The sequence below is a fragment of the Meleagris gallopavo genome, chromosome Z (assembly GCF_905368555.1).
Source record: "Meleagris gallopavo chromosome Z, MGAL_WU_HG_1.1, whole genome shotgun sequence".
In the NCBI taxonomy this organism is placed as follows: Eukaryota; Metazoa; Chordata; class Aves; order Galliformes; family Phasianidae; genus Meleagris; species Meleagris gallopavo.
The window spans coordinates 70,248,521-70,265,703 of NC_139435.1; the positions used below are offsets into that span (position 1 = coordinate 70,248,521).

The 17,183-nt window shown below is 45.1% G+C and overlaps 1 protein-coding gene across 1 annotated transcript in view; it reads left to right on the forward strand.

Moving 5' to 3' along the window:
* Window positions 1-9,986: 9,986 nt before the first annotated feature.
* Window positions 9,987-17,183, forward strand: part of LOC104915361 (E3 ubiquitin-protein ligase TRIM36) — a 77,559-nt gene continuing 70,362 nt past the window's right edge. The window contains exons 1-2 of the mRNA XM_085214108.1: window positions 9,987-10,152; window positions 11,099-11,333. Of these exons, the coding sequence (XP_085070234.1) occupies window positions 10,126-10,152; window positions 11,099-11,333 (262 nt within the window). The 5' untranslated portion in view covers window positions 9,987-10,125. The remainder of the gene's footprint in view (window positions 10,153-11,098; window positions 11,334-17,183) is intronic.

The following is a 17,183-nucleotide window of genomic DNA, read 5'->3' on the forward strand; positions in this document are numbered from 1 at the left end:
ATACCTGAAATTGTTTATGTTGTCAAATATGATTAAATGTTGTAGCAGAAATGGCAATTATTTATTCATAGTATGCATCATTCATTACATACTTTAGATGATTCTGTATAAATATATAATAGCATACTCAATACATTAAATATTTATAGTAGTCTGCATACTTGACCTATATTCCTTAAAAAGCTTCTTAGGAGTGTGTGGGGTTGTACCAGTGTCATATGGGTCAGTGGAAAAGAAAGCATCAAACAGTTTTTCATGTAACACAGATGCAGTTTTAGCTCTGTAACTATATCAAGGTATCTATATAGGTAGATACAGGTATTTTTATAGATTATGTAGATACAGATATAGATAGATACCTGCAGATACTTGAAAGTGACAAAAAGGCTGAACGTGTCAGAGCTGCCCTTTGCTGAGCATAGGAGAACAAAAAGTCTGCCTCCAGAGTACTGTGAACTTGAAATTCTCCTTTTAATATTACTGCATTTGCCTTAACCAGAGCACCTGCAACCAAAAATAAAAGGAAATGTGAAGTAAAGGCTAAGGGTGCACGTGCAAAAATACAGACCACAGCCTGCACAGGCAGCTAGCCCATGAGGAGGGGCTTGTGTTAATCTGAGAACGCAAGCAAACTGCCTCTAACATCTGCATGTAGCTGGAAGAACCTCATTTGTGAGAAAATCCTCTGCAGATCTAATTAAGTAGCCTTATTCCCTATGAATGATCTTTCTTATCTTGATAGGTGATGCTTTATTGCTTCCTTCTGTTATGTGTATGGTCACAGCACCAAGGAACTGTGCAGGCACTCCGCTGGCCGGCTGCCATTTGCAGTGAGCACTTGGCAGAGACTTTACCAGCATGCCAACTCCAGTAATGTGAGTACCTCTCTATTAAACTGATGAATATTAACTTGCCTTTCTTTGGGATCAATAAACCTTACACATAAACCCTGATGCTTTTGCATTGCAGGGTGAGACTGACTCTTCTTTCCATCAGACATAGCATTGGAGATGCCTCAATATGTGATGTGGCTTGTTGCTGTTTATAAGCTATATTCAGTGTTATGTGTTTAATGATCTTTTTGGTTTTGCCAGTATCCATCAGAACGAGGAATGCAAAAATCAGTCAAAAATCATTCCAACCATCAGAAGGTGTCATGCATGGCAGTTTTTCTTCTGCTAGTGACAGTTCCTATCAATATCACATGGAAGAAAGCTATTTTCATACAATTCATGAACTGTTTACACAGAATCTGTTTGTTTTTGCCTAACTTGTGCATAGGTCTCTGAACACTTCCAGGAGAGTTAAAGTGGGCAATAATCCTTATCCAAAGCATTCATGCTTGGAAATGTGTATTTTATGGTGGGTTTTTTGTTTGTTTGTTTGTTTGTTTTTGTGATCTCCAAACATACAGTGAAATAGTCAATAAAAAACACTGGCACCCTTTTCCAATATTTATGATATCTCCTTTCCTGCTCTCTCTGCTGCTCTGGTTTGTGACAACTGTCTGTGACAGTTGAGCCCTGTGAGATGGCAGTGCATCTGCACAAATCCATTTCCCCCATGAATTCATTACTTCAAGACATTATCAGGAGACTCTCTAGTCTGGTTCAGCCCTCTAATTATTACCTTTTGCAGATAGATCAGGCTGGCAGCGATGGAGTTGCTGAGAGATGCCTGAGGACTATCAAAAGGGACATCAGGGCATTGGGACCGTTAGCTGATGGAGCAGCTTAACATGGTGCCTGGCCTGTCTGTGGATGGGTTTCACCTATCTTAAAGGAGGAAATAGATCCTAGCCCAGGAGCTGGTAAGGCTCACTGAAAAGGCTTTAAACTAGGTATGAAGGGGGGAGGGATTAAAATAAGGCTAATAGAGATGATCATCCCTCTGTACTCAGCTTTGGTGAAACTGCGCCTTGAGTATTGTGTTCAGTTTTGGGCCACTCAATACAAGAAAGACATCGAGAACCTTGGATCATGTCCAGAGAAAGGCAATGAAGCTGTGAGGGGCTTGGAGCACAAGTCTTACAGGGAGTGGCTGGGGGAGTTGGGATTGTTGGTCTGGAGAAGAGGAGGCTCAGGGGTGACCTTATGACTCTCTATAACTACCTGAGGGGAGGTTGTGGTCAGATGGTGGTCGGCCTGTTCTCCCATATAACTGCGGATAGAATGAGAGAGAATGGCCTCAAGCTGCACCATGGGAGGTTCAGGTTGGATATTAGAAAAAATTTCCTCTCCAAAAGCGTCATTAAGTACTGGAATGGGCTGCCAATGGAGGTGTAGAAGACACTTTTAGATGTGGTACTAAGTGGCATGGTTCAGTGGGAAATACTAGTGGTAGGTGGATGGTTGGACTAGATGATTTGCCCTTTTGAGGACTGCTACTGAAGATGCATGTTTGAGTGGATTATCTGTATTATGGAAATGGGAAAATACTTCATAATTCCAGGAGAGGAAAAAATAAATTAAATCAGGCTTTGCTGCACAAATGAATTCAGAAGAAAAAGGTCAGATGGAAGAGATCAGCTAGAAAATCTAGGATTATCACTGCTGTCCTGGGAGAACCAATGCAACTCACAAGCCAAGAAACATTCATTTCCTTTATGATTTGCTTTCCATATCAATGTGTCAAGATAAGTGTTATGCTGCATGACATTGTATAAAACTATACAAATTCATTTACTTCCGTGGATAATAGGACCAAGGATCTTTGCTTTTTTGGAGATGCTCCCTGTCTATGTAATACGAAGGAAATTAAATCTCTTTGCTGCTTCAGTTCATCAAAACATGTTGTATTCTGAGTTTGATAATTTCCTGATTACCAAAGTTTTGAATTAATTTTCACATATCCAGGTTCCATGGAAAAGAACCAACCTGAGAGATGAAACGAGGGACAGAAAAACAAAAAGCACTTTCCTATCTGTGATTTATATGGAAGTGGTGAAGGGCTCCCAGCTGTTTCTGTCCCTCAGCACCACCTTACAAAGGTTGCATGAAAGGCAGCAGCAGTCGCCAAAAGGGATCATGGCCCCTAGGCTACCAGCTGTAACACAAAGGTGTCCATCTCTCTCTGGGTCTCCAGGTGCACCTTCCCCTCTCAGCCTGCAGCTAGGTGAGTGGAAGGTGAGCACAGACTTTCCTTCATTCCAGGCAGGGCAGACAATTACCTCTGACTCTCTCTGTGGTCTCATTGCCCTGGGTGACTTCATGACCAGGGTTGCATTTACATCTTTCTGCAATGACAGAGAGCTTGGATAGGACTCCAGCACCATCCTGCTCTAAGGACAGTTCGGTGGTGGCTATGACATTGCCAGTCTGTCAGAACAAGGCATGGGCAGGTGGAAGGAGAGAAAACAGAGATCTCCCCTACCGTCCAAAGCCCCTGCAGTTCAGTCCAGGCTGGTCATCAACTACACTGTATAGCAGAAAAACAGAAATCACTTGGTGTGGCAGAAAACCTTGAGTGACATCCAGGGCAGGAAGCTCACCATACTGGTGTAATTCATGGCCTGATAGAAGCGCATGGTAGCCTGCTGGAGTACTGGCGCTGCTTATCTCAAGCTGCAGGCCTGTCTCTGGGCGAGCAGGTTCTAGTGCAGAGGGCCACTGAATGAAAGGCTACAGTGGTGAGCAGGAAGGGCTGTAAATTTCTCAACTTTTTGCACAGCCTCTCATTATTGATCAGAACAATCTAGGTTTATTTGTTGCTGAGTTCTGGTTATTATCAGGAAGTTCACATCAATACTGCCATACAGCCGTTGTACAGCAGCTGCCTGGGCCTCAGCTGATGTGGGCCCTGCAAGCCTCCCTGCCTCTGACTACACTTCTAACCGCCAAAATTACAGTGTCCTGCACAAGTGCCATTTACTGAGCTAGAATTAGAGCAAGAAAATACCTTGCATGGAGTTAAAACTATGGGCTAGGAAGTGAGTGATGGTCCCCTGTGTGCCTGACTCTTTACTCCTAATCCATTTGCAGAAAAGCAGTGTGAGAAATGCTGAAAGCCTGTCTCTGTCTCAATAACAACTATGTGATTAATGAGCCATCTGATATATGTAATCCTACAGTATCTAGTAGCAGAAAGGTCTGGTAGTTATTCATGAGTCCCATTTCTCGAGGAAAAAAGGGTATATTGTTTCAGTGAGCAACCTGCGGAGAGAATCTGGTGTAGCATTACTACCATATCCATAAGCTCAGGAAATTCAGCCTCAAAGGGATATGCTATACTGTTATAAAAGACCCTTTGACATGTTTTCACTGTCCAGGGGCGATGTGCTCCACAGGCCACCTGACATCAGAAGCCGAGCATGGTGTGCCCCTTACCCACTCATTCTTGGTGACCAGTGGGCTGGGTGCTCTGTCCTTCACCACCAGACCTCAGGCAGCTGCTGCTGCGGCAACTTGAGACAGCAAGAGGAAGAAACAAGTCATGGCACACTGAAATGGCATCGTGCAGGCAGCTGCAGTGGAGAGAGGTGTGGAGCAGGGCCCGACATCTGCCATGTTTCCAGCATCATTCACCAGCCATCCCACAGGGTCTTTGCCCACCATATCTAGATGGAGCAGCCCAGTGTTTCCCAGCAGCTCCCTGAGGGCTGCTCTCCTCCAGCAGCAGGTACTGAGCTGCCTCAGCAACATGCAAGCATGCTGTGTGCATCCCATCTCTGGTGGCAGCACCAAGCCTGGGACACAGAAAGAGATGGTAGAAGTTTTCTTCCTGCCTAACTGCCCTACAGACATGCCACCAGCCAGGGAGACTGCACACACAGCTCCGTGCCTTTCATTAGCAGAGGTTCTTATGTGCAAATGTATGCCCGCATGCATTTTCAAAACAAAGCCTGGAATTCCATCAGACCAGGTGGTGCCTCTGGATAAGCACACTGCCATGCACCGCTGTGCACCTCACCATGCGCCGTGCTCTGGGATGCACATCTGAGCCGTCCCTTTGCCCAGCAGCATGCCCACCGCTGGTCCCGAGCTGTGGGCTGCAGGCAGCACCGAGCCCACCTGCCCAACAGCACTCAACTGCCATGGCAGCACCCAGCCACCCACCAAGCCCACCCTCAGCCCAGACTAGGCTGTGGGTGCCAGAGATGCCTGTTGGGCCCCCGCTGCTCCCAGGTGAGAGCTGTGCCATGCTGGAGATGGCTGGAGATGGCCACTTCGAGTACATTGTGGAGCTGTTGGAGTGGGGCAAGGTAGGGACCAGGGCTCCCTGGGAGAGGGTTGGTTGGTGCATGGAGGTTTCCTTCTCATTGCAGCCTTTTCCCCATTCTCTGTGTTGTTCCATTCCATTCCATTCTATTTTTGAGTACTTGTATTTTGTTGGCTCACTTAACCCTTGCAGCTCTCTTGTGAGGCTGCCAGCTGAACCCTGGCGGAACTAATGGTGCTGAGTTGGCAGCAGGCTTTTCAGCAGTCCTCTGCTCTGGCAGTTTGTCCCCATGTTAACCAGTCGGTGCCACTGACCACACCATGCCAGCATGGTACTGAGTGCTTTTTCTGTCAAACAAAACTGGGGTGTAGGCAGTGCTGGAGAGGAGAATGTCACCAGCAGGAAATGATTTGGAGTTTGAAAACATTTTGAGGGGAACTGGCATGTGCATTTCTTACAGAAAGAGGGAAGAAAAAACAGGGGGAAGAAAAAACCGCTTCTCGTATCTGCTGTTGTAAAAAAATAAAAGAAAAAACAAAAAAAGAAAAAACACAAACAAAACAAAAAAACAAACCAAGAGGAAACATTTCGCTGCTCCATTCAGAGATTCTGCTGTGATGGGTTTAAAAAATATGAAGCAGGCACTGCATTTTGAGCATGTGTGATAAACAAAGGTGTTGTTGGGAAGATTCTGTTTGTTCTGGATGCATCCCAGAGGCAGACTGGGTCACCTCCAAAGATGTCTTTGCACACAGTTTTTGTGCCCACCAGCGGTTCCCTACCGCTCTTCCAAGCACTTTGTGTGCACCCCTGGAGCTAGGTGAGAGAGGGGTTTCCTCCACAATTCTCTTCTCTGCTTCTCCTTGCCTGGGAGCAGTTATGACCGGGGCTCTAGGGTCAGTTTAGATAGCCAGGTCTTGCTCCCATCTCATCTACTTTATGAATGGATTTTTTAAGGTGATAGCCCTTACATTGCCAATCCAGATCTACCTGAGCCACTTCAATCCAAGCAGCCTGATTCACATGCTTGTTGTTCTGAGTTCTTTGCTGGCCCAGTTCTGGGGTAAATGGGCATCTATGTGATGTATTTCTACCACTGTATTCTCTGTCTGGGCAGCAGTATCTTTGCTCAGTGACATATGGTATGGAATACCCCTTTGGCCAGTTAAGGGTAGCTGTGCTGGTTCTGTCCCCTCCAGCTCCTTGTGCCCTCACAGTGCCCTCAGAGAAAGGCCAGTCTGGGCAGCTGAAACATCCTTGGCTTTGTGAGGCAATGCTCAGTAGCAACTAAAATTTTGGTATGCCATCAGCATTAGTTTTCTCCTAAAAACAAAACATAGCATCATACCAGACACTGTGACAGATATCAGTTCTGTCCCAGCTAAAATCAGGCCAACAATGCACAAAATCATAAAGGTTTCAGGCAAGAAACTCCTTTTTCCCCTGATTTCCTGTGAGGAAGTAGCATGCCTGCCCTGTCTCTTGCAGCTGTGCAGCCTGTGTTGGCAGCTTGAGTCAGGCTCCCCTCCATAAGAGCATATGCTGCGATAGACAGCCGAGTTAGCACATCGGAGTGAAATATGTGTGTTTATTGAAAACAGCTCTGTTCTTTGCACACAGAGCATCACCCTGCCAAGCCTCATCCCCCGAGATTCTTGACATTCATGAAGGAAAGAGGAGTCGCAGCAGCTGCTTGGCCTTGGCAGACTTTCCATAGCAACGGGTGCTGTGTGTGAGGCTCTGCGCAGCCCTGTGCAGAGGCCTCTCACCTGCTGCATTTCCTTTTGCATGTCACTATCTTCAGACTGGGGTTTTATATTACAGATTCTTTGTAGTTTATTGATGTTACCAGGGGCACAGAGATACTCTACTGGGACAATGAAGCTTCTTTCTCAGGTGACATAAATCATCATAAATCAAAAGGACACTTTTGCATGGTAAACCATATGTGCACGAAGGCAGGGTATTATTGCTTAGAGACCTCACTGCTCCAGTTTTCCCCTTGCCATCCTCCTGCATCAATAAATTGTTGAAACACAGCTTTACAGGATTAATGTGCCGTGCATTAACTGCTAAACAGCTGGTTTGCATGCAAGGTATTCCTGCTGAAGAAAGAGGATATGTTGGCAGCACCTTGCAGCCACACTCTGCTCTGTGCAGTGATGTCCCAGGAGTATGGTTCCCCATATGTCAGATCCTGGAGGCTGGGAACATGATCTCTTCTGGCAGTCATACTGTTTTTCCACTTGGCTTGTCAGCCTCCAGACCAGGGCAAATCATGGCATAGTGCTGTTCCCCAGGGGAATGCCGCTTCTCAAACTTGTTGTCTTTTTATCTTTTGCTATTTTCTATTCACACTGCTCTGCCATCTCTTCCTACTCTCACCGTGGTTTGTGATTTATAACAAACAGTTTAAATAATATTTCTCCAGAAAAAAAAATGCATCTGGAAAAATGGATGCTACCAGAAACAAGCCCCAAACTCCACATGATATGGACACAAGAACTCCTGAAAATAATTTTAGAAGCATTTGAAATTCTGCATATTTTCTCCACTCTTACCCTGCTGAAGGCTGTTGGTCTGCCCCGCTGCCTTCCCTCCTTTCTTTCTGGTCCTGTCACTGTCACCACGACAAGCCCAACTTTGTCCCCTATCACTGTCAGCAACTCTGAGAGCCCCCGCCATCTTCCAGGTCTGTACTGCTCATAATTTTAACACCATGTCTCCACTGGTGTCAGAAAATGAGTCCACGCATGAGCTTCCTGTAATTCAAACTTTTAAAACACATCCACCTTCTAAATTCCAAACCCTTTAAAAATAACTATTACATTTCATTTCTGCTAAGCAGTAATATTTGTTAGGAGATACATACTCTTCTGTGCAGACCTAAAGGGCATTTTGGTCTGAATTTCATACAATTCTGGGAGGCCTTTTCATGACATTTCTTTCATTTGCTCAGCAAGTGATTACAAAGGATAGAGGGGCACAGTAGCATCTGCTCTGTGGACTATTGCCTGTAGCTTCTCCTTGTATGCCTGATGCTGTTGCTTGCCAGGTGTCCTAGACATGAAGCAGAATGCAGCTCAAACACAGCACATGGTGAAAAAGCAAAGACACATTAACCAAAGGCGAATATTTTCCAAGGCTGAGCATTATCTTAATACTGTGGCAGTTTGATGAGCACAGTCTTTATTGGTTGAGCAATCTGTGTGCAGCAGCAATGTGACCTTCCAAAATTGTTCTGTTCAGCTGATCAGGTTATGGGATTCAATAGGAAACCCAGTGGACCATGAAGATTGTGGCCCTGTAGCACATCCCTGCAGGGCAGATAAACAACCCAAGCCAGAACACCAGGGCTCAATAGTTTCATTTTGATACACCCATGTCAGCGAGATACAGCTGAAGGACAATCGTCAAGAAGGCAAAGGTGTGTGTGCTTGCCTTTACAAGGCAAAGCAAGCACATTTCTCTCAGGCAGCATCAAAGCCAGTCTTACTGCTGAGCTGTATGTCGTTCAGCCTATATGACTGAGAAAATCTAGGGAAAACAGTGATCTTCAAGGCTGGGCTCTTCAGGGCTGAGAAGATCCCATTGCAGACAATTTACAGCTAGATGAATGTGTGCTACAACCCCATTGCATCCATCCCAACATAACCTACTTCCATTGCTCAGAAGGAAAAGGGTCTCTCTGGTGGCTCAGTTCTCAGGACAATGTCTGCTCTGTCCAATAGGTCAGGAACAAACCTCACAGGCTGAGGTTCCTGCTGTGTACACACTGGTTCTGCTGCCAGTCACCATGCAGCTCAGGAGTGGAATCCTGGGTGGAAAAGCAGCATGAAGGAAAAGCAGTCTTGGAAAATTTGGATTTAAGGGCTTGATAATGGCCTCAAAAGTGAATGCTGAAGGCAATGGAATTGTTGCCAGGATGTCCTGAGCTATTTAGGGCAGCACTGTGCTGCTTCATACAGCAGAATCCTGGTCAGTGACCAAGTACAAGTGTAGGATTCTTGCAGCTAATTGAAAACCAGTATCTCATCCTTGTTTGGATTGCACTGGTAATTAATGCAGATGAACACTTAAGGAATTGCTCTGTACTACTGTTGGAATTAATGAGTGCCATCTAACCCTAGGGAGGAGAGCAAATGGTGATAGGCCCTGCTCTCTCCAGGCTCAGAGGTGTGCTGGTCTCACGGGTGTCTGGTGTGACTCTGCTCCCAGCCAGACCCCACTGATACAAGCAGGAGTGGGCTGCACGGGGTGGCTGAACCACCTCCTCCCAGGGATTTGCTGACGTAAAAGATTAGCAGAAGAGGTGGTACATTTGTGCACCTGAAAACAGCTGACAACAGCTAGCTGCAGCCACCCTGCTCATACCAACTCCTCCAGGTGCCAACAAGAGCAGCAGGAATCCCTTCTGGCCATGACTCCAGCTGTTACTTCTCTAACGTAGCAGAGAACCCTAACTGTTCTATTCTCCCTGTAACCTGGAGCTAATATGGATTTTGGCACGGTGGCTGCAGTAGTTCGAGGCTAGGGCGGACCAAGGTAAAAAGGTATGAATGCAGGAGGGCAGCTTAGACCCTTGCAGGGCTTCAGAAGCCTTCTCATCCCTGTCACATCTTGATGTACAGGAGATGGTAATTAACGTCCGCTCTAAAGCCGGCGCGCGCCGCTGCCTTCATGCCCCATCTCAGCCGGCGGGCCACTGACCGCGGCCGCTGCCAACCCTGCAGCAGCCCGACTCCGCGGTGCCCCCTGCCGGCCGGCCGTTGCCCCGCAGTCTCTGGGCGTGGCCGCCCCCCGCGACGCGCAGCGGCTGCCAGGTACCGCGTCCCGCCGCCCGCCATTGTGGGGCTGTCGCGGTTCCGGCCGGCGCGGCGGCGCGGAGGGGAGAGGAGAGGAGCGGTCCGTCCCGTCCCCGCGGTCTCCGCCGCCGCCGCCGAGTCCGCGACAGGAGGAGGGGCCGGCATGGAGGGCGACGGGCCAGAGTCGGAGGTGAGCACGGAGCTCGGGGGAGCGGCTTTGTCCGGGGTCCGTCGGCTGAGCCGCGCTTGGGATATTTGTATTTTTCTGTCTTTTTTTTTTTTTTTTTTTTTTTTTTTCCTTTACTTGTTAGACGGCTCGGAGGTTATTTGCAAATGGATCTGAGAGCGGGGCGGCGGTGGGCAGCGCCGTGCTGCCGGTGACGGGTGACTGGGATCGGCTCGCCTGTCGCGCGTCGGGGCTGCGCTGCCGCCCGCATGGTCCCGGACGTGTTCGGATCCAGCTGCTGCCCTGGGCAAACCACGGCAGTCTGGTGCCCGCCAGCGAGCTGCACGGCGAGGAAACCGGCTGTCCGGCCAACTGGACACTTCTATTTTCATTTTTCCCTTCGTGAAAAGCAAGCAAGCCGATTTAAATGTGTGGCTTGCTATTGTTAAGAAGCACGGTTGCTTTTGTTCTGCTATGTCTCTAGGTGCAATTAATCCTACACGTCTTCTTTCCTTCCCTGCAATGCAGGCATAACCTAAAGATCAGCCAAGTTCGCATAGAAGCCGTGTGCTTTTCAGCTGCAAGGAGTGCTCTCATAAATGTTAATAAAGATTTGTTTGCAGTGCTAAGCGGAGCACCGCCTCAAGACAGCTAAAACCAACCATCATTCTGCAGAGCTGGGGTTTGCTGACATGAGTAGGGACAACATCACCCAGAGGGTGGTGAGGCACTGGAACAGGTTGCCCAAAGAGGTTGTGGATGCCCATCCCTGCAGGCATTCAAGGCCAGGCTGGATGTGGCTCTGGGCAGCCTGGTCTGGTTGGCTACCCTGCATATAGCAAGGGGTTGGAACTAGATGAGCATTGTGGTCCTTTTCAACCCAGGCCATTCCATGATTCTATCATTCTGTGATCATGCAGTATCTTACAGCTTGTGCTTTCTGCTTGGTTTTCTCTTCTTTCTGTCAAAGGTTGCTACCAAAAATTTTGAAAGAGAGCTCATCTGCCCAGCATGCAAGGAGTTGTTCACCCACCCACTGATCCTTCCTTGTCAACACAACTTGTGTCACAAGTGTGTGAAAGATATACTGTTCACAGTTGAAGACTCATTTGCTGATGCAGGTTCTGAATCCTCAAATCAGAGTAGCCCACGGTTCCGAATCTCTTCTGCTAGCACGGACAAGATTGACAGAATTAGTAGATCAGGTACGTGTCAGAGCTTTGCATGTTTTTCTAATGTTATGTATTAGGTTGACTTGAGCTGAATGGTATCTGCATGGTAAAATGTCTTCTCAGTTCTCCTGATGTGGTTAATTAGATGACTGAGGATAGCACCGATCTCAATCATTCTGTGATAAGAACAGTGGGAAGATTTTAATTTTAAGACGGGGCATTTCACACAGGATACATTTGTCTTTGTGGCATTCTGTCAGTGTTTGTAGCCACTGGCTGTTATTTCAGATACTGTTGGGCGCTGAGGTGTAGATATCAGCAGTTTTGTTGTCCTCCCAGATTTCAGCCAGTCTGAATTCTGTTGTTTGGAATTCCTTCTGAGTCTTTGAGGACTTCAGAAACAATAGTGTCATCCTGCCCATTTCATGATATTTGCAGTAAACTGTTTTCCATAGATGGCAACTATTGGGTGATTGAAGAACTGGAAGATGTGACTATTAGGAGATTGTGCTAGCAGTTTCTTTCAGTTTTGCTCAAGGCTTTAAGGTGCACTTAGCTTGAGGACTCATAACACTTTGTGGTATCATGCTATACAAATTCCTACTCCGACTGTACTCAGCTGTCTCTTCAGGGATGAAGTGATCAGATTTTACACAGATACACTAGAAGTATTTTATGCATGCCATGCATCTTAAAGGAAACCTCATCTCGGCTTTTAGACTTCATGCTGGAAAAATTGCCCACTATAAAACCACATTCCACAGTGCTCCAGAAGAGTCATTTGCAAGACACACCCTGAATCTATTTGCACTTCTTGTTCACAGTTGTCCCCTTGCCAGTTTTCAAAGTTCAGATGCCACTGCCTTCACTTACATGACACTTTGATTTATTCAGTTGTTCTCTGAAATGAGTTTGATAAGTAAATGCTGTGCTTGCCATAGCTTGGCTGACTGTTGCTTGAAGGAATCAAACTGCTAGTTATCTTCATTCCAGCCCTGTTCCAGGATGTGATGTGGACAGCCTTGAGGTGACTGATCTCTATACACACTCCATTGCCTTCCTCAGCTGCAGTTTCACAGGAGCCCACTGGTAACTGTGTTATTCCAAGTGGAGGTCTGCTCACTTTCCCCCCCCCCAGTAAGCGTGGTGTTCTGACATTGCTTCACATGCATGGACTGAGAGCCTCCCTGGCTTTGCAGCTGTCATCTTTGACAAGGTGGGTATCGTAGCCCCAGGCTGAGTCTGGAAAGTGGTGAACACACCATGGGGATCTCCTTGTGACAGACAGCATAGAGAAGAGGCTGTGCATGGGAAGCAGTCTTTTTGTGCTGCACTTCCTTTCTGACCTGATAACCCACCTTCATCTTGCTCTCCATCACTAGTAGAAACAAGGACCTGATGTGATGCAGCCCATCTTAGTGTGCAGCACAGTCCACCCTGCATGCTGAAGGAGACAGAGGCTCCTCTGAGGAGCTAGCACTGGATGACTGTAAGAAATCAAATGCTCTCACATCCCCGTGTGTGACTGTTTCGGAGGGGAGGAGAATTTCAGAGACTTGATAGCCAGCGTTTCTAGAATTCAGTTCCCAGTTCTGCAGTAGTAGCTGGCTGTTTTTTTTTTCACAGGGTTTTTTTCACAGGGTTTAGATGTACTGCTTTGTTAACACCCCTGACAGCAGGACAGGGAAGACCCATTTGTGGTGTTCCTGCCCCATTGAGATTTATGCCATCTGCTTATTGGAGGTGTTGTCATCTTCACAGTAGTCTGCCACCCTTCCAGCAGATAGTGCGTCATGTGTGTTATCTTCTGATCTGACTTGTTAGCTGTGGGAGATAAATGCTTTGCTAATGTCTTCATACCCTTTCCATGAACTGCAGGAGAGTGCTGAAGCTGGGAAAGAATTGGTTTCCCTCCATTCTCCCTGATGAGTGTTGGGCAGAGGCACGTCATAGGCAAATCATCTTCCCAGACATTTTGGATTTGCAAAATGAAAATCATATGGAAATGGGAGCTTTAAAGAACACATTTGAATGTTCAGGTTATGCTATCTTTGCTTTCTTTGCTTCTCATGTCACAGATATCGTGGTCATGTTGCTCTCTGAGATGTGAGCTTTTGGCTGTCAGAAGTTTGGTGCTGCTAGCATTCAGTGTGCATCACTGTTGTGCAGCTGAATGAACAGTACAGGGCATACCCAATCTGTGACCTTCAGTGGGATTTGTAATAAAACAACTTAGTAAGAGTGAAAAGACACAAGATAGCAATCTTAAGTGAAGCTTCGCTTATCTAAGAAAGAAACATGGGTATTTCATGTAGGTGTGTGCACAGCATGTCAGCTGTCAAATCATTGTATGTGAAAATGTATGAGGGCTGCTCCAAAAGCAGTGCCTCCTATTTTATCATGTTGGTCCACAGCATGAGAGGTTGGTGGTGTGGCAGGAGAGGCTGACCCTTCCCACCAATACGTGTCACACTTTGTTGCTCTGTGACAAGTGGCAGCAGAGGGGCAGTCTGACATGGAAGTGCATATGAAGCAAAGCTCTGTAATTGAATTCTTCCATGTGGAAAAAAATGCTCTCATTGGCATTCACTGATGCTTGCTGAATGTTAATGGTGACCAAACAGCAGATGCTAGCACAGTGAAAGTTTAACTGCATGGGCAACATTTTCCTAGCAGCAACTCCATCGTAGCAGCTGTGAAGCAGAAGTGCAGATTTCAGTGAGTGCAGCGTGCAGGCTCCTGTTCATTGCTGATGAATATGCATGGCTAATGGTGATGACTATGTTGAAAAATGGTGTTTTGTAGCAGAGAATGTGCTCCATCAAGTAATGTTATTGTATTCTTTGTATCTCTGCTGTTCCTGTGAAAGAAGTAGGAGGTATTACTTTTGGAGCAACTTAAATATATGACCTCTTCCTCCTGCTGTACTTTAGGTTTTCTTTATTCTTTCGCTTACGGAATCCTTACTGTCTTCACAAGGAGTGCTGGGTGCTTGAAGTGTTTTGGGCATTTAGGTGTTTGAGATGCTGGAAAGAATGGGTCTGAATTCTTTATTCATTGTGCATGCACAGCTTGCATTTGTGAATACAATTTGCCTTAGTGTGAAGAGGCCAGAACCAGAAGAACTCTACTTTTCGGTTGAAATGGGAGTACATGTTCTTGTTAAAATCCAACACAATGTTTTTAAAAAAACTTAATTGTATTTTATAAAGTATTCCTTGCATAAATTGTTGCATATTGAATGGAAATAAAATTTATTTGTTATTCTCATGCATCTTCTGTAATATTAGTGTAATTAGTATGTTGGTGTAATTAGAAGGAAGCATGTAGTGTGGCTGTGTTACCATTTGTGTAGCAGTGCTGGATGATGCAGAACTTGAGTATTTAAAGTATTTTTTTTCTCCCTCTGTGTATCTGCTTGAATGTTACAGTTGTGTCACTATGTGCCAGGAATTAAATATTCTTTCATTTCAGTATTTTAGCAGATCCAGGAGTGACAACAGCCGACACTCTTCATTTGAACCATTGTAAACCAATGGTATATCTCACTTTTTGATTTCTAAACAACTCTCTGTTCATTGTTTGCAGCCTCACAGAGGAGGTCTTTTGGTTGGAGAGGTAGAAATGTTTCGTGTCTTGTTTTGGCTTTAGATAGTGAGGTCTTCAGATCTCAAATATTGCTGGCTAGTATATTGATTTCTGTCAGTGGTCAAGTCCACAAAGTGGCTTTTGCAGCAAGCAAAGGTACAGCAAAGAACTTAAGAAAGCTTATCATTCTGACTTAAAGGTCAACTGGACTGTCATTGGGTTTAAGGTGAGAGCTATTTTTTTTGTGTCTGTGCACTGCTGGACATACGTGATAGGTACAAATAGTTTAAATTCACTCTTCAGCTTAAAACAACAACAACAAAAAGTCGGTAGTCAAGCTTTTTAATTTTCAGGAGTTTACACACTCCATTTTTAGTAAAGCTGCTTTTTTACTAGAAGTGTAGTTATTGCACTGATCTTTTTAACCTTTTCATAGAATCATAGAATCATAGCATGGCCTGGGTTGAAAAGGACCACAATGATCATCTAATTCCAACACCCGTGCTGTGTGCAGGGTCGCCAACCACCAGACCAAGCTGCCCAGAGCCACATCCAGCCTGGGAAATTCCTGAAATTCATCTTCCAACTTTATAATATCACCCTTATGGTGTAAAATCCTCCTTTTTGTTACTCTCATACTTGCTAATCTTTCCAAATTTCAAGCCACTCTTTCATCACTCCTGCTAAGTGTTCAGGTTTTCTCTGAGCCCTCTTAGTTATACCTGATAAAGAAGCAGACAGAAATTTACACTTTGTTAACTGAATAGGTGTTTCTGGATCTGGCAATTTAGTACGTTATTTTTATTTTTGCGCAATGCTTTGTCAAAATAAAATAATGTAAAATATTGCTGTAGTATTGATAGGCACGCAAGCAGCCATTAAAGATAATGTTCCTTTCAAGAAAGGAATGAGCTGAAGCAAACATTAACCTGCATTTCACACTCAGTGTGAGGAACGCAGCAGTTAGGAGAATGTGGGCATTCATTTGCAGCAGGTAAAGACAGAAGGTGTCAGAAAAGAAAGAAATAGCACCAGACTCCATCTGAGTTCTCAGAAAGTCTGTCCTTATCTGCTCTTTTGGTAGAAAACAGTCTTCATTTGGGTAAGGTTAAAGTATTGTTTTGTAACCACTTCTCTCAGCTTTTTTTTTCTTCCTAAGCATCTGTCCAAAAGCTGAGTTTGGGGCTGGCAATAGACATTTACATTTTTTAAAGCTTTTAGGAGAATCCAGTTGACTTTTAAAATATTCATTTATTTATTTGTTTTTTTTTTTAACTTACACATTTAATTTTTGTCTCATCCATAATCATAGAATGCTGGTGATAGTTTACTTGGAGAACAATTTTTATCTTTAAGATATCTTATCCCTTTGCAAACCCACAGATGTAGGTTGAGCTCTTCTACATTAGAAGTGCTGTCATCTCTTTTTTGGGAAGAGTAGTCTAAGTGGTGTCTGTGTTAAGAAATACCCAAGGTTGCTCTTTGACTTGAGTCATCACAGTCTCCATTCTGATACTTGTGAGTTCGGAGACTGAGTATGAGAACGTGCTGTGCCTATTTAGTTATTGGTAGAGTTATTCATTACAGATGAAGTTTCCTTGATATGATTCATAGTATTTCACAGAATGTATAGAGAGTATATACTTGTTTTTTGGAAACTGGATTGGCAAACTGTAGAAGACAATATGGAATGGATCTAAGATTCTCTTGGCCACACATCTGATGTGACTACAAAATCTGTGGGTTTTTGTTTCTTTATGGGGTTTTTTGTGTGTTTGTTTGTTTTGCTGCATGGAATGCTTGCAGTTCAGTTTTAGCAAGCTACAAGACAGCTAGGAATGACAGTGCTCCAAGTAATTTATCACTTCATGAGTGCTTTCTTTCTAAAATGCAAGCATATGAACCTTAAAAGCAGGAATCAGGAAATCGAGCTAGTTCCTGTTGCATATTAGTATATTGTCATTGTTTTAAAAGAGGCAAAAAGAGAATGTTTCTTCCTCTAAATATTGATGCACCATAGCATGCAGTGTTGCTAAGAATGTACTCTCCCAGGTTTTAAAATGGGAAAAAAACAGACCAGGCTCTTAGAGTACAGCCAGGGAAAAGGGATGAGACATCTTAAGAAATACAGGGTTTGCCTGATGCTGGATGGCTTCCTACCAGCAGTGTCACCAGTCACTGCCAAGCATGGCCTGTGATGGCAGAAATTTTGTCCCATGATGGGCAGAATGAAAGGCCTCAAATGGACTGCAGCAGAGCTCACCTCTGTGTTACCAGTCCCACGTGTGAGCTGCT